Raw genomic sequence first — 21,011 nt, 5'->3', positions numbered from 1 at the left:
TTTCCCTTGTTTGTTATAGTTCTACAAGAGCAGTGACCAGCTCCATGTTGTAGCTCCCACCCCCCTCCAACTATAGTCAGGTGATCCCACTGGTGTCTAATAAAAGGGCAGCCAAGTTTGGGAGTTTTACTTTGAAAGCAGCTAGTAAGTTGCAGGTAAAACGCATTCGTCCCTTTTATAAAATGTATAATGAAACCATAGAATTCTTAATGAATCAAATGAAAATTGAGCATAGGACTGGCCAGATATGGGATGACTTTGACGTAGTTGGCCAGCTTAAATATATTGCAATATATGGACAAACAATCCCTGTTTTGTTTAAAGGGTAAGGCATTTTTCAGTAGCAGTATGCACAAAATGTCTCTGTCTTAAATATATTGATAATGGGTTGAGTGCAGAGGAATCTTGTATTTGTCTATATATATCTATATATATATATATTTATATATATATATAGATATAGATATATTGTAAGTATATACTTCTCTGTCTTTTTATCCTTATAAACAATTTAAGGAGAGAAATATTACAGGAAAGTAAAGAAATGGCTCATAGAAGCAGAAACTATCCCCTGATTCAATTGTATGGGCAACATGAAATGCATTTAAGAGACTAAAATGACAGGCTTATACAAGATTAAAGGAAAGAAAATGGAAGAGGAAAGGAGTGACCTTTTTGTTTTCCACACATCACATACTAAAATAAATGACATTTTACTGTTGGAAGTTAACCCGAAGTATTATTTGAAAAGTTTGATCCTGCTTAGAAAATGGAAAAGATGGAAAATGATCTAGAGCCCTGCTGATCCCTTGACACTGCAACATATGCACACCGAGTTCTATCTGCTTTCATCCTCTGTATGAGTGAACCATTCTAGTGACAAGCCTGAAATGCACTTAGAGCTGGCATCACCTCAATCTGCTACTTATTAACATCTCTCTTCTCCATGACATACAGTTTTATTGATAAAAAAGCCCTGAGTGTAGAATCTTTTTAAATATTTGTAAATTATTTGTAGGTTGCTATACATTTTTTCTTGCCATGAAAGGCAAAATAGAGACTGTTATGTTGCTTCATGTATGAAAATCTACTGCCCATGCCATGTCAGACAACTGATATCATGGTTAGAATAATAAATATGCACCACAGGAACCCTTAAGGCCACATTAACTGATTATACAGGTATGAGGTAAGATAAATGATTACATGCTGTTAATAATAATAAATGCTTATTAAATTAAATGTATATTTTTTATGCATCTGCACTTTAGAGCTCTAAAATATGTGGCACAAACTTATTTAAACATGTAGGTCACCAAATGAGTGGATCTTTGACTGATATGGTCACCTTGTGCTGAAAGATATCAGGCTGATCCATTCGTCTGGCACTCGGGCCAAACGGTCATATCATAATGGCCTATGAGGGCCATCGAGAGTGGACTGCATTGACAAGCCAATGCAATCATTGGCAATCAGATTTTCAACCTGTCCAATAGATATCTGCCCAATTTTTGTCCAGATATCTATCGGATATACATGGACAAAATCACAGCTTAAACCTGAAAGATAGCACAGTTTGAGCTTTTTGCAAAAAGTCTGAAAATCCACCATCTCAGACCTGTCGAGGTCCTGTATAAGTTATTGGGAGAGGCCCCTATCCTAAACTGAAGTTATTGTGGTCTGCACTGGGTCAATTGAGCTTTTGGGAGAAATGATCCGATTAAATTTAGTTAATGCATTAATAAATAAGGCAAAATTGCGCATTGGGTGTTTGGTCAAGCTTTTTACCCTGGCCATCTCCATGTCAGCTACGCGTGGGTAAGCTCCTCCCCTTAACCCCAGACAGAAGAAACTCCCCTACATAGGTGTCTTTTTTTTCTTCTTCTGCCTTGGACCTCAGGCAGTAAATTTCTTGCTCTCTGTGGGACCCATCTCAGGGCCTCGCCGAGAAGGCGGCCATTAGGGGGAGTCAGGTTTTACTGACAAGGGCTACTGAGTAGTACAGGCAAGATACTGTACCAGATAATGGAACATAGGGGTGCGGCACCCTGGGCTAATGGTGGCGGCAGCTGGTCGCAGTTATGTAATGGATAGTGGTGATATTGGCTTGACGGGCTACCACTACTGTTTATGGCAGTCCAATTGGCATTTTCTGGCTGCAGCAGAGGCTGCCGCTGGTGGTTCTGGTTTTTTTTTACCCTATGCCTCACCGAGAAGGTGACTGTTTCCCCATTCCCCCTCAGGTATGTCCTCCCAATCTGCCTATTAAAAGGCGGCAGCTCGGGTACATAGGAATACCGGCTGCGGTGCAGTGGTCTAATGGTTATCTGAAGGTTTTTTTGTATTTTTGAGATGGGTTCTATAAACTCTGCTACCACACTATATATACTTACCACACTATATTTTTGTGTATATGGTATGTATACATGGTTTTTAAAAAAGAAAAAGCCCTTCTGGCTTGTGCAAGTCCACTGATTGCCAGTCCCTCCCTAGCTGGAGGCAATAATTACTCATATACCTGAAGAGCCTGTCCCATACTAACCTAAGTGCTGTTATCCTCAGAGATGTCTGGTAAGAAATCCTTGTATCCTCCATGCTGATGACTGTGAGTGTATACCTTGTTGTAGGTGATGAAAGCCTCAGTAAGTATGAAAGTGAATAAGTTGCTATACACAGTATATCTGTGGGGCAGTTCAGGCTGCAGATCTGTATACAGATAAGATTGACCTAAGGAATTGTATCCAGATCTGGTTTGATCAGTATCATGCTGATTCCCGTTAAGCCACACCTGAGCTAATTAATCACTTACCTGCAAGGGGGGGGAGATCTTGTTACAGGTCTCTGGCCCTGAAGCTTGTTCACTTTCACCCAGAGGTTAAGCACTGGAATTAGGGAAACAAGTGTATCCCAGGTATGGTTTTCAAGCATATTCATTGCTCCTTTGAATTGCAGAAAAGATTAAAAATATTCAGGTATTTCAAGTGCTGCTGGCACTGTAAATCACAGTCTGGGCTGCCTTCTGGATTGCTCCACATCATACTGAATTCGTAAGCGTAGTTTCTATGCTTATGCTGGTGATACCTTTACACGTTAAACCTACTAGTTTTCCATACTAATTACACCAGACTGGTTATTATGAACTACTCCGTAATATCATGCTTTGTATAGCATCTCAAGACCTTGCAATTAGGGGCATTCAGTGAAAAGTATACTGTGTATAGCACTACATGGCCGTATAATCCAGCCCAGTCAGTGACTGTATAATGTTGCAGGCTCACTCAATAATTTCATAATGGGTATAGCATGGCAAATCCTTTACAGTCAGGCACATTCAGTTATTGTATACTGTGTGTAATATCATAGGACCTTACGATATATCATAGGACCTTACAATAGGGTCACCCAGTTAAAATATGTGTATAGCACAACATGTCCTTACAATCTATACCTGAACAATGGATACAATTATACCTGAAGAATGTGCCTCTTGCATGAGAGCAGGCAGCTGTTATGGTCAGGCTGTGTTTATCCGTTCCATCATACCGATGTTTTCAGTAGTATAAGCAGCACTTGAATAGGAGGTAGTTCTATTCAATATCGGCATTCTGTGAATGCAGTTGCAGTGACTACCATCGGCACTAGGAATTATTGTGATGTAGATTGTATAGGATTATACCAAAATATATAATTAGTTAAGCAGTCCTTTTTTGCAGTGAGCACAAGTCCTTGGTCTAGTGGACAAGTGATCTGCCTTCAGTGCAGACACCCCCGCTACCAAGAACTCCTTGTGATCCTGGACAAGTCACAGGTGTCTCCCATGTCCCAGCAATGCAGCGTTAGTGAAGTACAAGTCTTGCTGCAGCTGTTCTAAAACTCTTATGTGGGCATTCTAAGGTTGGCTTAGTCAGAATGTTTAATGACAACTCATGTTTAAATACTGCACTATTGTTTCGTTTTATTAAAATGTGTGATTTACGCCATTTGATTGACATTCTTGTCAACATGTTATGTTAAATATCATCATCTGGTTAGACCTTTTATTGCAATAAATAAGAAAATTAGTATTTATACTTTGTCTCACGCTCTAAGATGAATCGATTACCATGGACAGTTGTCAGGAAAAAAAAATCACAGACATGAGAGCAGTGCATGCTGCAATTAACTGAAAGCACTTCTATTAACATTCTGGCCCTGATTAATAATGCACAGAATTCTTACATGAATATTTTTATTAACAGTATAAAACACAGACAAGACTTCCGAGGCAATTAAGCTGATGTAAGGTAACCTGCTGCCACCCGTTTAAATGTAGGTTTTATACCTATTAATGCACGGAGAGAATATAAAGCTGTATGGCTTGAGTGTTTGGAGATTAGTATTAAGTAGCACCAAATTTACTTATGTATTATTGAACTAGATTAAGGATCTGCTTGTATTTGAGCAGAATAAAATTAGTACACAAAAATCAAGATAATATCTCAGTTCAGGCTCTGCAACTGATTTGTTCCTAGCTGCAGCTTAGAAGGGTACTTATGGTATAGGATCTGTTATTCAGAATGCTCAGTACCTGGGGTTTTCCAGATAACAGATCTTTTTGTAATTTGGATCTTTATACCTTAAGTCTACTAGAAAATTAAGTAATCATTAAATAACCCAATAGGCTGGTTTTGCTTCAAATAAGGAGTAATTATATCTTAGTTTGCATCAAGTACAAACTACTGTTTTATTATTACAGAGAAAAAGGAAATTGTGAGCTTTCTAGACAACGAGTTTCTGGATAACAGATCCCATACCTATACTTTGTTATATTCAAACACTAGATAACTGTGATTAGCGCCATATTGTTTACATTTTTTATTTATGAAAATATGCAGGTTGGTTCTTAAAATACTTTTAAGTTCTTTGCCACTAGGTGGCAGAGGTAGGTTTGCTTCACAATGTCCTAATTAACTGCTTTAGAGCTTTTCTTCATTATGAGAAGAACAAATAATTTGTTCTTCTGTAAAGATTTAGATCGAACAATGCACCCACTTATCATTTAACACCATGTTATACTTGTTGTGATAATGCAGAACAATAATTTTGGCATTTATGCATCTGCTGTAAATTGGGTGCCACCTTTTCTGGAGAAAAAAATAGTCTTGCTATATTGACAGAGCAAAGTGCTCTGCTGTAAATATGCAGAAAAATCATACTCAACTTATGAAAGGGTGGAGATTTCTATGCAGAGGGAATTTTACAGTGGAGCTGCTAGGGGGCTCTGCCAGTGACCCACCCCAATTTCTGCTAATTCTTTCATTTTCCATCCTGTTCCCTCATAATGCATCCTATAATCTGTCTATTGATGTCATTGTTTCACCCATTGATGTCATTGCTCTGCGCCTTTATGACAATAACCCACCCTTCTTAAGTATTTGCAGAATATTGCACCAAAATGTTAAGAGAATGCAAAATCTTTAAAAATTGTAGTTCCCTTTTTTAGGCTTTTGTACATTTAGTTATAAAATTGGGAGTCACAACCTTCTAAATATTTTCACAGTCTTTGGGTGTATCCATGCTTAAAAGTAGGTAATGCTGAGGATAGCACAGAGTTTCGAAAACTGATTAAGATTGCAGTTTAGGATTAGAGGTCAGTTTACTTATTATGGGGTCTATTTACTAACATTTGTATTTCCTTTTTTTACTATTTTTCCTCTAAAAAGTAATGTTTTTTTTTATTAATCTAAAACTCAAAAAATTTGAGATTTATTAAGTGTAAGAACCACGAAAAACACTCTAATACAAAACTTCACGTACAGTAAAAGCAGTCGAGGTCCCATAGACGTCTCTGGGATCTGTGTTGATCCTATTGGACTTTATTTTTAGCCATTCAGACTTTTAGAGGCGCTTGGATTTTTTTCGCTAGTAATTGTGCAAAAAACCTCAAACTTTTAGAGGATTTAGAGATATTTGTATTTTTTTCAATCATTCAGTCATACTTTTTATATTTGGATCTTTCGAGGCATTCATAATTTTCGAGAAATTCGAGACGTTTAATCGTGGTTACAAAAAATTCTAATACCACTAAAATTTAACCTTTAATAAAAAGGCCTCTTCAATTCAAATCAAGAAGAAATGTTGACTCTCAAATATTAGGGAAAAAATCTAATGAATGGAATTTGGACTAAACAATTAAAACATCTATTATCAGAATCTTGTTCAAAGCCTTTACACTTATAAAGTCTTATATTGAAAAGTCGAGAGAGAGAGAGAGAGAGAGAGAGAGAGAGAGAGAGAATATACATACAGTATGATTTAGGGGCTAAAAAAATAGACATTTGTAAGATAATGTTGATCAGTTATGGAATGGGAAACCATCCTGTGGAGATCATTGGGTCCGTTTATGAAGATGTTTTCAATTAGAAGGCCATATGGCAAACTATATACAGCCTGTGCTGCAAATATCCCAGAATACAATATATACAACATCCCAATACACATGGCAGACAGACTAGGAATAACACAATTTCAAAAATGTTGAACACAATTCACACACACACAATTCACAAATATTGAACACAATTCAGAGAAAAACTGAAGCTGCTTTGAAGCAAAGGACTCTCCAGTAATACATATTCACAGACGTTTTCCATTATTTTTTTTAACTTCTGTTTATAGTGCAGAATAACGTAAGTGAAACAATTTTAATACAATTGATATACATTTCTAAGACCTAATTAGTTTAATTGAAACACCAGCTAGACTGAAATGAATTATTAGAATTTTTCTGAAAAAAGGAAACCTACTTTGTTGTGCAGCTCTTTGGTTTCGCTCAATGTGCAGATACAAATAAATTGTATGTGCAACTCTATCTCCGCGCACAAGAACTTCTGCCCTGAGGTGATAGGAAGCAATGAACATTACATGGTGTATTATTTCTGAAGCATTTGAATACATAATTCCATTCCTTAGGTAATATGAGGTGTGGCAGCATTCAATCGCCTATGTTTTATGTGTTTGAAATGTTAATTTTTTTTTTCATTGTAAATGAGGTATGTGTCTGGTAAAATCTGAGAACATGTGTAACCTAAGAAACAGTTAATGAAGAAATGTATTGAATGCAACTATAACATAGGAATGCATATAACAAAATGACTCGGCTGATTTGGAATTAATTGCCTGACTGTCCACGCCCAATAAATTCTATGTTTCCAAATTCCATTGATAAAAACGTGCCTTGCAAAGGTGATGTGGGCCACAAATAAGGTTAAACATTAAAAAACTTGCCCTATAGTTTCCCCCCCCCCATTCTACATGGATTTATGCTAGTATAGATTTAGGCTAAAACGGTCATCATCCGTTATATGACCCTAACATATTTTGGGTAGATATTTATTTAATTGTATTTATTTCCTGGTATGTATATAGCACCAACACTCATTTTGGAAGACATGCAAAAAATATAAAAAAATCCTTGTGAATGGTATATTTTAATAAAGAAGGCACTGTATTATTTTATCAAGGTCTAAAAATTGCAACTTTTTCCTTTCAGTTCAATTGGATGGGAAATTAGATAAAAAATCTGCTAAAATAAAACTAAACTGAAACTAAAATTAACTGTTTGCATGATATTGTACATACCTGTTCATCCATAATTATAGTATGATTGGATATCCTGCCCAATATCTACAAATAAAAGCTTGGTTTAGCACATCGACTAGTGATACCTTTCTATTGATACTCACATTCTTAAACAATTTGCCCCCTTTCTGTAACATCCAATAAATTAATGCATGCTATACATGCTACCCATCAATATTATAGGAGTTGCTTGTTAAATCCAATTCATTAAATGTACTTGTGTTAAAATGCGCTCTTCACACTTTTGTATATTTGTGCTGGGCTCCACTCAGTCCTTCTTCATGCCTTCCATTCCAAATATAGCGTTGCTGCACCTATTGATGCAGGGGAACCTCCTGACTGCTTCTGCCTAAAGAATAGGTTGCAGATGTCACTCGCACAACAAACACCATAAATGATGGCAGACACAGTTCTGTCCATTTGTACATGAATATTGGCTGCACAATTGTATTCAGCTTGGTGAATTGAACACAATTGCTTCAGATGAATCACAATTGGGTCAGGAGCAATGCCCCCTTGTGACTGCAATGACACTGGAAATCTGAAAAAATGCTGCATTATGGGAAATCAATGGCGACTGAGTTAGAAATTGCACTAAATTTGCGGATGTAAATGACCTCTTGTGTCTGCAAGTGGTTTTGGTGAAATGGACCCTAGTGTGCTGTGTAAATGTGATCGAGACTTTAAACTGCAAGCTCAACTGGCATAGGGACCAATGGAAACATTAAAACATTTCTATAAAGTGCTGCATAAATGTTTTGGTGCTATGTAAATAAAGCATAATAATAATAAAATAATAATATAATAACTGGATAACTGGATCTGTAATACTGAATTGATTGAGGGACAAGCAGCTGAAGAGAGAGAATGGTGTTTTATAGGGCTCCTCCAGATTTAATGAAATATGGTTAAATTAATTGTTTAAATGCAAACAGTTCTGAGTATAATATTGTGCTTTGCACTTCTGTTCCTAAACAAGTGCTAATTACACTCTCTTAGGAGAGCCTAGAGGACCCTGTAGAGACACATATCAAACCCATCTGCTGCCCCTGTTATTCCAATAATACACTGTATGTAAATGCTATATTATGGCTCATACTATATTATGGCTCATACCCACTGCCATAAGTTCAGGTCTAATGGACTTCTGCATGTAACAGCTGCATATCTTGCATGCAGAGAGCTGGGAATGTCCTTTGCCAGATTTGTAGCCAGTGTTGGACTGGCCCACCGGGATACCAGGAAAACTCCCGGTGGGCCAAGGGGTGAGTGGGCCCTCCTGCTTCTAACCTTTTGGCCTATTTCATGGTCATTCTCTGAACAAAGAGGTTTAATAATGGAAGAATAGAGTATAGTATGTAGAGAAAAGAGACTAGGAGAATAAAAAGGTTGAGTGAAGAGAGGAGGTATTAAAGTTTGGAAAGTGGGCCCTCAGCCTAAGGTTTTCTGGTGGGCCCGTGCTATCCCAGTCCGACACTGTTTGTAGCTACATCAACACTGTAGAAACTGTATCTGAGACTAAAGCTGCCCATACAAGTACCAATAATGTCATAGAAAACAAAGTCTAGGTAATATGCCCAGCCATATATACTAAAATACTGTAAATGAAAATATATCGTTACCAAAAGCACATTCAAATAAATGAATGCACATACTGTATGAATAAGGCACACTGCAGCCAATCATTGGTTGTAGTTAGAGACTACGAATCAAGTGAATTTAGACTGTAAGCCCTACGGGGTAGGGTCCTCTAGCCTTTTGTTTCCTTGACACTGAGCACTTAATCTGTATTGTAATTATATTTTTTATATTTATGTGAATTGTATTTCTAATTATGCACTTATTGTTACTTTTTATTCCAATGACCCCTTGTTTGTTACTACTAATTTATTGTTTTGCTGTGCAGTGCTTTGCCCTCAAGGAGCGCTTTACAAATAAAAATATACATACATACATACATACATACATACAAGTGGTAATGTGAGAAAATGATCTATTGATATAGTCTGATGAATTTGCAGTAAAGATGTAGTCAGAATCTGTCAGCTGCCAAACAGGCAACCCTACACAGGTCCTCCTGCATGTCGGGTTGTGAGCCCACTCCATGTTTCATGTGCCCACCAATCTATGTGCATGAATGTTGCCAAGCACTCTGCCGGCTCCTGGTTCATGCAGCTTTGTGCACGAGAGCAGCCCCCCTGCATGTTGCACCTTTTTTTTGTTGAGAAATCACTTTATTCAAACCTGTCTCAGGAATGAGCTTTTTAGCAAACAGGTGCCTGTATTGTTGCAGGCAGAGGTAAAGTTATTATTTAGCTGCCGCTGACTTTCTTCTCTGCAAAGTTTTTCAATCTATAGATTCAAGCTCTTGTCCCTCATGCTGATGCGTGGACTAAATAGGCACTAACTGCTGCCTGACTGGACTGTTGGCTCAGATATGGAGTAAGTATGTTGCCTGTTTGTGGCACAATAAAACACCATTTTCTTCACTAATTCCGTGTGTTGCTGGACTAATTAAGCCTTGCAGTTGTTTTGTTTGCAACAGGAGCTAAGCTTCTTCCTCTTCATTTATATGAGGCAGTCTGTAAGTCTAATATCACATGAGGCAGTTTAACCTCTGCCACCAGGCTGAAACCAAGCGGTCAATCGCCGGTCACCACTTCCCACAGTAATCTGTAGGAAGTACTATATACAGTGTGTTGGACTAGCCCACCGGGATACCAGGAAAAGTCCCGGTGGGCCCAGGTGTCAGTGGGCCCTTGTGCTGCTAAACATTTGGTTTATTTCATGGTCATTCCCTATTTCTATGAGAAAAAGATGCCAAATAGATGGAATAATCGATTATAGTAGATAAAAAAAAAGAGACTAGGAGAATAGAGGTTGAGTGAGGAGAGGATGAATAATAGTACTGAGAGTGGGCCTCTGGTCTAAGGTTTTTGGGTGGGCCCCTGGTGTCCCAGTCCGACACTCACTATATGTATAATAGTTATAGGTCGGCCATTTATGAGCACAGGTCTGCCAGGCACTAGGTGTTGTAAGGGAAGCTCACTTAATGGAAAGCAATGACACATTTGGACTGCTGCTGTTTTTCCATTATATATGGCTTTAGCCTTGCCTCAGTCAGGCAGCACTTCACCAGCAGTGGCAAAAACCAGTCATAGCAAATTTATCAGCCAGATTTATGTCGGTATTTTTTTGTTTTTTTTCCCCAACAAACACAACTCTTTCTGTGCCTCTGTTGTACCTATGTGAGTCAGGCACCTGCACACCTTTAACTGACTTTAATGATGTATTTGCCAAATGGATATTTGTCAGCAGCAGTAATGAAAGACATTGATGAAGAGGGAATTTTGGTCAGTAAATTCCTTTATTACAAGACACAGGTGCTGGCTAATGGGCTTAGCTGCAAATGATATGACAAGCAGAAATGGCAGAATCTTTCCAACAGCCCTGAGAGAAATCCTGTGGGCCAGCTATCTCGCTGCTGCTGCTGCTAACATGTGGGAATGATAAAGACACACCACCCCACGCTGGCAGCTCCTTACTCCCACCATACGCAGTGACAGGGCGGCTCGGAGGCGGGGCAAACACTGGAGTTTAGAGGAAAGGCCATTCCCTCCGCATCTAAGGGAAAGGGCGGGAACTTCTGACTGAAGGAAGCGTGACGTCATCAGGCTCCTTCTCTCCATTGGCAGGGATCTGAAATCTGGTTAATTTACAGCGGCTGTTAGATCACGGCTTTAACACCCGCCGGGAAATTAAGAGAATCAACAAATGAAAAAGAAACCCAGTTCAAAAGCTCGCTTGAGTTCTAAGGAAGCCCCGCAAGGCCTTAGTTTTTAATAAGACCCGCCCATTTGTCTCAGTGAGCACGCCCCTAGTCACCCCTGAGGCCCCGCCTTCTCGGCAGCAGAAGATACTGTTAGGAGTTGCGGAGCGGCTGCTGTGCTTTGGGCAGGGGCGCTTGTTGCAGCTGACGGATCGGAAGGACTCGGACTGAGAAGCAATCGGCTAATCTCTCGGACTGAGCCTGTTCCTCAGTGAGGCCGGCCGGTATCCCGTGCGGGGATAAGATTGGAGAAGTGCTACGGTTCGGCGCCGGTATATGCGGCTGTGTGCGGGACTCTGCCTACAACTCTGCTCTGTGTCTGCTGCAACTTCAGCTTGTGTGTGTGTGTGTCGGGGGCAGTGTAGCAGCCCTTCCGCAAGAAGGAATCGCAGGGACGTGGCTTTCGCGCGGCTGCTCTGGCGCTGACACTCGCCGGCTGTGGGATTGGAGCAGGACGGACCTATGCCCCCAAGGACTGCCCCACCTGTGATCCTCTGATACCGGAGCGCCTTGTCTCCCCCGCGTGGGAACATGAAGCTGAGCCGGCAGATCACGGTTCTCGGCAGTGGAGTATTCTGTGTGGTCATCTTCTCCCTCTATCTCATGTTGGACCGGGGGCAGTTTGACCAGCCCAAGAGCCCCCGCCGGGAAGTGGCTCTACCCAAGGTGAGAAACATACACCGACACCCCCACCATGTTTTTGGTCTTCCCCTCCCCACCACATACATTGTCTCAACCCTCGCAGAAACTTGCATGAGAGTCACTGACACACATCGGATATGGGTTGCACCTGTCCACGTGACCTTTCCCTGCTCCCCCCTCATAACCCCCAGATTTCTGTGTCCCTTTAACTTCTTGTCTGGATCTTTCTTTCCAACTGTCACTTCCTCTGTACGATCTGCACATTGTAGGGCTCGCTGCTGTCGCTAGCTTCTGTGGTTGCTTCTGTGTTTGTTTCTGTGTTTGTGTGTTTGCTGGTGTGTTTTCTTGTGTATGTTTGCTTGTCTGTTTGCTTGTGTGTTTGCTCGTTTGTTTGCTTGTGTGTTTTCTTGTGTGTGTTTGCTAGCTTGTGTGTGTTTGCTAGCTTGTGTGTGTTTGCTAGCTTGCTTGCTGGTGTGTTTGCTCGTGTGTTTGTTTGCTAGCTTGTGTGTGTTTGCTTGCGTGTTTGTTTTCTTGCTTGTGTGTTTGCTTGCTGGTGTGTGTGTTTGCTGGTGTGTCACTATAGCTTCTCTCTCACTACATTGTGTAGTATAGTAGCAGAGCCCCAGGCACCGTGCTGTTATTGTCACTGGCAGTACAGCAGCCCTGAGTCTCGTTACAGCCGCACACGTGACACTTCCTGCTAAAGGCACATTCAGCTGACTGATCATGGACCTTGAGGGGGAGATTTTTGTTTTAAAATTAAGAAAAACAAATTCTCTCCCATGTTTGCTTGCAGTGACATAACTAGATATTACTAGCCCCCCACAGCAAATTATTTTTCAGACCTCCAAAATGTCTAAAGGTTGGCCAGTTTAACCAATATTTATTTCAATTGTAAATGACTTAGAGCCGCATGGAGCCCCTATACCTCCTTTGCCCCCCCCCCCTGCAAATGTCTAAAGGTTGACCCGTTTAAACCATATTTATTTCAATTGTAAAATGAATTAGAGCCTCATGGAGCCTCTATACTTCCTGGGCCCCCTGCAGCCGCAGGGTCTGCTTCCTCTGTTGTTACCTTCCTGTTTTTATGTTGTAAAGGGACCTTGTTGTGCACACTGTAAATACCCACAAGAAGTCTGCAGCTAATTCTTATATACTGGGAGCAGTGCTTCAGTAGCACATTTTTGGAACTACATTATATTCTCTCTATTTGCGTCTCAAAACGTTATCATCCTTGATGTCCAGTAATTTGGTCCATCTCATAGTTAAATCCTCTTCTCTTTTGTTGCAAGAGGTTTAGATTTGCTATAACTCAATACATCTCAGTGTCCTTTGCCTCAGCTTAGCCTCATGTCGCATGTGCTCAGTGTTAGCCACAGGCATCCCAAGCAGCAGAGGAGCTATTGAGTTGAAGAAGAATGGATCCAGCTTTGTCCTGTGGGACATGGACTGATATTGAGTGTATATGTAGAATCCATGTTATGAAATAAAGATTATTCTTCTACTGTTTGTTAGAAAGGAAAAAGGAGGCACAGGAATAAAAGGAAGCAGTTTCCCAATACAGGCATAGAAAGTTACAATAATGTTTCCAGCAGTGAAGCAAAACATTTGTTGCAGAACTACTCTACCTTACCCAATACGACACATTATTTTCAGCCAAAATTAAACCCATATTCTGACAACAGCATGCCTAGAATATAGGGCTTGACAAAACCCCTTAAAGGTGATCTAAACCCCAAAAAATTAATTGGTGTAAACTTATTCAGGGATAAGAGCACTTTTGCAATATACGTTAGTTTTCTATTTTAAGTGGTTTCTGGGATATTAGCAGTTTTTCCACAGTTTTGTATTGCTAAGCAGGCTTCTACCCAGAGTTTCAGGGACTCTGTCTCCAATTTCTATGCACTTCCTCAATACAGTTAACCCTTGGGTAGCTGAGTTTCAGATAAACACCTGCTTTTCAGAAACTACTAAAAATAGAAAAATTATTGTAAACTGCAAACATGCTCAGAATAACACCTGGAGTAAGTTCCCATCAACTTTTTGGGTTTAGATCTCCTTTGAGTTACCATTTTCAACAGTTTGTGATCATATCATAGATTTTTTTTCCACCAGTTCCTTTTGTTGTTATGACTGTCTTTTGACATTACTGTTGATTTTATGTAAATCTCATAGAACCTACATTTTATTCGCTGGCCCTATGTTAAAATGACTGGTATGGTGAAAGCACTAACTTAAGGAGGAGAGCAGATATCCCTTGATAATTATATTGTGAATTCGGTTATTTTGAAGTACTGAACCTTAGTAGGATGACTTTTTATCCTCTTTAAGAAAATCGACGGCGGGATGGCACTTGGAGCACTTCGTTTTCCAAAGTCGTCAGAAGTTTACACGGACGTCTTCGGAAAGTGCAGCACTCAGAGTGCCATCCCACCGACGATTTTCATTCTTGCCAGCAAGAAGGCAGTTCAGGGAGATTAGTCGCCCCGAAAAAGAGCAGATTTGTCGACGGCCGACTAATCTCCCCGAATTGCAGCGTGTGTATTGCCCTTGAGATATTTATACATGCAAATCTTTGCTCAATGTTGCTGCCTAAGTAGTGATCCTGATTGGGCTGATCCAGTTTGTCTCTCAGGGCAATGATTAGGTGTCAGCATACAAGGCAGTGGTTCTTGCCCAGTTTTCCAACACGTCCAATAGGGTAGGGTAGGCTTTAGTTTTTAAATGATGAAATTTAAATTATATTATTTTTGATCAACTTAATATGCAATTTCAGCCTGATGAATACCAAAACTCAGCTTTAAACCTGTGAAATCTGCTTCAAATACCTGTTTTGATCTACTGATGATGCTCCGTGGCTCTAGAAAAATAAAATGTAACCTATATGAGATAACAACTACCTTTTCCCTTCCTTGAATATCTTGAAGTGTGCACAGTTTTTGTAGTTATGGATCATGTTAAAAGCCAATGCATTTTTACTGTCTAGCAAAAGCAGCAATGGAAAGTCACCGGTCTCCGTTTCTTGGAATTTCATTGGGTCCATTTTGGCAGCTGCAATGACATCTATTATAAATGATATATTTAAAGGGTTGCTTTTTCCACTCTTATCAGAATCTGCTCAATATAAACCACCTGCTGCTTTTCCGCCAAGACCTCTGTGCCCTCTGCCTCTCCATGGACCTCCATAAGGGACCTGTGTCGGAATCAGGCTTGGCTCCATTCTCATATTTCTGTGCATTCCCAACAGGCAATGCTTCACTTTCAGGACAGGCTAAACTCCCAATAGGCTTGGGCATTGTTTATATTTGCCTCCAGCCTATCAGAACTTTAGCCCGCCTCCACAATCCGGAAGTCTAAGGGTCTGTCACACAGGCAGATTCGGGGAGATTAGTCGCCAGGCAACAAATCTCCTCTTCTTCGCGGCGACTAATCTCCCCGATCTGCCTTCCGCTGGCTAAAATGTAAATCGCCTGGGGGCAGACACATGGAATGATTCGTTTTCCGAAGTCGCCCGTAATTGCCTTGCAAGGAAACTTCAAACGACTTTGGAAAACAAAGCTCTCCGTGTGCCTGCCCCAAGGCGATTTACATTTTAGCCCGTGTGGCCAGATCCTAAGACATCCGGGAAAGGAGCTGCCAAAGGATCACTACCCGGACTTTGCAGGGGGGCGACAAGCAACATTAATTATTAATCTAAAAGTGACATGTTTATGATAAATGTGCAATGCATCACTATCACAGATCTTGTTTCCTCTGTTATTCTCCATAGCATATTAACATTTTCATGTTTTGTGTTTATTGGCACAGAGCAAGAGGAAGGATCACTGATAAGGTTAGGCTTAGGCAAGCAGATAATGTTTGCTGAGTTTTGAAATTCCATTTGGAAGCTGCATTTTCCTTTTTTCACTGTTATTTTTCTGTGATTGGAAATCGTAAGGCAAACACTGATCACTGGGAGGTTGTATCATGGTTATTCAAGAATTGTCAAATGTGAGTTGTGTTGCAAAAAAAATTAAATTTTATTTACTGCTATCAAAAATGATTCAGTTGTTGGGTTAAATAACCAGTTGTGGCACAGTGAAGATATTAGGGTGTTAGGTTGAGTTGTAAAATCTAGTTTTTTTTTTTTTGCTAGAAAACTCTCACATTTTTGAGGGGAAAAAAATTAGATTTTTGTTTCTAGATTTATTATACCCCGATACTGCAAAAAGACCCAATTTGAAAGTCCGCCATCTCAGACCTGTCGAGGTCCTGTATAAGTCAGTGGGAGAGGCACCTATCTCAATTTGAAGTTTTTGTGGTCTGTGCTGGGGTTAGCCCGGAAATCCAATTTTTTCGGGGTTTTTGGGGAAAAAACTCTAAAAATTGTAGCAATTCTGGGGAAAAAAAGCCTGGAAAATTTGAGTGATTTGAGGAAAAAGGCCAAAAAATTTGAGCAAATCAGGTTTTCACTTATTTTAATTGTTTTTCCGCAATCCCATTAAATCAAGCTAAAATTGGCCATGGGAGTTTTGCCGTGGTTTTTTAAAATAAAATATAAAAATATAAAATTCGATTATTAGTAAATAACCCCCTTAATGTATTTACTTTTTTACTAATAATAACAGATGTGCATACAATTCAAATATAATACCCTCTTGCATAGAAGGGATTCTTAGCCCCAGCACCATTTTGATAATTTCCATCAATATTTTCTGTTGTCCTTGATGGGTGCTCATGCGCAGTAGAGAGAATTAAACTTCTTTCATTTCCAAAGTTGTGCATGCAGGAAACAAGGTAGCTGTTCCCCAAGATAGCCTGGTGGCACGGTGCTTCCTGTGCTAACATTTATGGGTTGTCCAACAAATTGACACCCTCCAAAGAGTTCACATTTGTTGCCCTCAATCCCTGACATTGTGCCCAAATAGATTTATCTAGCATGTGTGTGTAAGTACATCTTAAAGGGAATTCGTAGAGAGAGATAAAGCCTGTGTTAAAGATCCAAGTGGATCATTGGCCACCCCAAACTGCTGAGCGCTTAACCTCCATTACATGCTCCTGGTAAAGGCTAAGCATGGTTCCATTGCAAATCAGTTTTCATTGAATGCTCATGTCACTTCCACAATATGTAGTTCAGTGTAACTTCCAATCGGTATTCAGTTGTTTCAAATCATTAGGGTTTTACATGAAACATATGAGCCATCTGCTGTTGAAGTGATTGTAAACACTGAAGTGGTTTTAGTCTATTCTGAATAATGGGTTTCCACATAATACATCCCATACCTGTACAAAAATAGTTTTTCTCAGGTAGAGCCTAGCTGCCTGCTGTGTTTGTTGATGCGAAGGACAGCAGTTTGTTTGTGCGAGTGAATACTACTAAAAAAGAGAAAATATATCCGTATATTCTTTATGATACACTTCTCAAATATTTTCTCATCAGTGCCATCTATTTCAGGCTTTAGTATTATTTCTTTCTGCTCTTTATGCAAATCATTGCAAAACACAATTCTCTTTCAAATTTAAAGGCTAAAGCGCAGTGGTCTAAAATTGTGTTGCCCATTTTGATTGTGATATTCTAGTGCATTCTTGCTTTTATTTTGTATTTATGTGTCCAATGCGGGGCACTGTGCTTGGAGGCCCAGTGTGGGAGTGTCCACGGCCACTACAGCTTGCCTCCAAGCCAAGAATTAAAAAAGAAAGCACCTGCTTTGAGGCCACTGGGAGCATTATTCGTGGGGTAGGAGAGCAATGTGTTGCTCACAGGCCAGTGGTTGTGGATCATACTAAATTAATTTTAATGTGAACAATCCCTTTGTGTCTTGACACACATATAGTGACTCTTTGTACCACTAGTATACAATTGCCTACATCTGTGCAGGAACAATATTTGTTAATGGTCAAATTCGTATCAAGTGTTTCCAAAGCTTCCTGCTCTTTGCGGTTAAGTTACTTTTCACCCATAATGGTCACTCATTTTGGAACCTACTGACCAGAACATCTTTGTGCCTTTGTACATTTGCAACACATATGTCTGCTTCCAAATACGTAGTCGGAGGGCACTAGATCTTATCCTGTAACCCAGGGGTCCCCAACCTTTTTTTATCCTTGAGCCATATTAAAATATAAAAAAAAGTTGGAAAGAAGTTGGAAAGCAACATAAGCATGCAAGAAGTTCTCGGGGCTTCCACATCTGGGCTGTGATTAACTGTTGGTAGCCCTGTGTGGACTAGCAACTTACAGAAAGCTCTGTTTGGCAGTACATGTGGTTTGCTATGCAATGAAAGCTTGCCTTCAAGCCAGGAATTCAAAAGTAACTATCTACTTTGAGGCCTCTGGGAGTAACATGCAGTGGGTTGGTGAGCAGCATGTTGCTCATGGACCACTGGTTGGAGATCACTTCTGTAACCAATTGTATTCTACATAATCTTATCTGCATTATAAATACGATCCATGTGTATGGCTGCCCCATGACTACATAGCACCCTATATATAAACACACACTTTTTAACAATGCAGTGTAACCACTTATATATGAAAAAAAAAATTAAAGCATATAAAACAATTATTTAGCTGTTACGGGTCTGTTAAGAATATGTGCAAAATGGATTTTATATTGCCAGACCATGATGTTTCTTCAAGATGAAATTTCCAAATTCTTAGTCAACAGCCTTAAAGGGAGTATGCAGAATGCCCCCTGATCCGTCCAACTAGGATGTCGGCTTATTTATGTCTGTAACTGGAAAACACACCCTGTTGTAAAAGAGATTGCTGGGCATTTAACCAGTAGGCATGTGAATTCCAACATGTGGAAATGAAAAAAATTTGTAGTAGACAGTATGGATTGTCATCGCAGTATAGTTGTCATGCTTGCTCTAAAAGATTAGGCCACCTTCAAACGCTTCCTAAAAGTGCGCAATTAAAATTCACTTTAGGGTAGGAATACATGGACGTTTTCGTGCGATCCAACATTTCTATCTCTTACCTTATTTCCGTTTGACGCAGTGCATCGGATCGCACCGAAAACATCCATTTAGTCCTACCCTTAGAGGCATTTCCTTGAGGGGAATTTTAGATTACCTTTAGATTACACAAGTGGATTATTAAAGGTTGAGTTTTTCAAGCTATTTCCAGTTTTTTAACCCAAAAATTATTTTTGAACAAAAAAATAACCTGTAAAACTCTTCTATATTTTTATATGAATGTGACCTAAAACATCATTTGTGCATGGAAGCCTACATTGGATTTGCTGCTCCCATTAAGATAACATAATTACAGGCATCAAGATATACTTATTTTATGTGGAAAGCTGTTCTTCAGGTTTAGCAGCCAGCATAAAGCCATGTTGATGGCAAAACATTTGTTTTTGGTGCACCTTAAAGGTACAATAACATAAAAAAAAAAATTCTTTTAAAGTAATAAAAATATGATGCAGTGTGGCCCTGCACTGGTAAAATTGTTGTGTTTGCTTCAGAAACACTACTATTGTTTATATAAATAAGCTGCTGTCTAGCAATTGGGGCAGCCATTCACAGTAGAAAAGGCTCAGGTTACACATTTTCGAAATAGAAAGAGGGATAAAAAGATTTTCAGAGCGTTTCTCGGCAACATTGCTTGACCGCACCGATTTTCTGTGGCCACGCCCCCTAATTACCGTATTCATTTTACAAAATTTGTCCGGTTATTAAAGTTTGAATACATTTCTGTGGGTTTTATGTGTTATTACAGTTTTGCTAATGAAGGTGAATTGCCCTTTAAGCTGCAAGTCACAATTTCCCCAAGATACCTGCTTATCTTAAATTGTTACAATTGCTTCTTTGCTTATCTTAATTGTTAAAGTAGTCAAAGTGCTGCTGGCACATATAATGGACTTTCTGCTAAAAGGCAGTAAAGTTACAAACTTTGTATCTTTTTCTGGCTGTTCACTGCTCAAAGAGAAAGTCATGACATTTCAGTAACAATCTGTGGCAGCGGGTTGAGCTGTCAAAATCGTGACTGTCCATGACAGTTGGGAGGTATGCTGTAGAACATAATGATGTTATCTGTTATCCACTATTTAACCTGTGCCATATAGCATTTTTTCAATTTCAGCCATTGCTACACAAGCAGCTTGTTTATATAAACTATAGTAGTGTTTCTGAAGCAAACACATCGGTTTTGCCAGTGCAGGGCAAAAGTACATGATATTTTCATTCTTTTTTTTGGTGTTATTGTTCCTTTAAGTGGTTGTCCACATTACAGAAAGACCATTATTTGGAAAGCTCCAACTCTTAAATGTATTTCTGATGACTTATTTCTTCATGGCTGAGTTGTGGTTGTTGTAACTGTGAAATTGGTGCCCTTTTGTTATCATGAAAAGAATTGTTGAATTGGTTTATAAATGTCAGCTCGTACCAAGCATTTCTTAATGCAATTAACTTTGTATTATTCTCTTCACTACTAGTCCACAATACTAGTTATCCAGTTATGAATTTCAGGCAGAAAATATAGTTGCCATAGAGAATTTTGGCAAACGTTTCCGGTGCCTTGTATATAACCATCTCTTGTTTTCTATAAATAGTTGTCAATGTTTGTTTTGTGTTTTTGTTTAGATGCTTCTGTCGGGTCATATGCCTTTTTTGTTAAATCTATTTAATCTGCTTTTCTAGTCAATGGTTAAGGTCATCCTCAAGCCTCTTAACCTGCAAGGAACGTTCTGACATTCTGGAGCATTGCCCTGCCTTCACCAGAATGTGAGAAAAGCACGACAGGAGCTGAAAGTAGAGATTTCATATCCTTGTTGAAAGTAGCAGTTCTTTTATCAAAGCATGACTGAACAAAGTTAGAGCAGTCAATGTCCAAGGTCTGCCAAACATTTGATAAAAGAACATTCATAAACAGGCAGTGCTGTTGATTTGATAACAAAAGCAAAACACACTGGGCACATTCCGCAGCACTGATGTGT

The 21,011-nt window shown here is 39.5% G+C and overlaps 1 protein-coding gene across 1 annotated transcript in view; it reads left to right on the top strand.

Annotated features, from left to right (window-relative positions):
- Positions 1-11,357: 11,357 nt before the first annotated feature.
- Positions 11,358-21,011, top strand: part of man2a1.L (mannosidase, alpha, class 2A, member 1 L homeolog) — a 66,026-nt gene continuing 56,372 nt past the window's right edge. Inside the window, exon 1 of the mRNA XM_018264423.2 lies at positions 11,358-12,115. Within this exon, the coding sequence (XP_018119912.1) occupies positions 11,981-12,115 (135 nt within the window). The 5' untranslated portion in view covers positions 11,358-11,980. The remainder of the gene's footprint in view (positions 12,116-21,011) is intronic.

Source organism: Xenopus laevis, chromosome 1L, assembly GCF_017654675.1.
Source record: "Xenopus laevis strain J_2021 chromosome 1L, Xenopus_laevis_v10.1, whole genome shotgun sequence".
Lineage (NCBI taxonomy): Eukaryota > Metazoa > Chordata > Amphibia > Anura > Pipidae > Xenopus > Xenopus laevis.
This window is presented reverse-complemented; position numbering and strand designations above follow the sequence as displayed.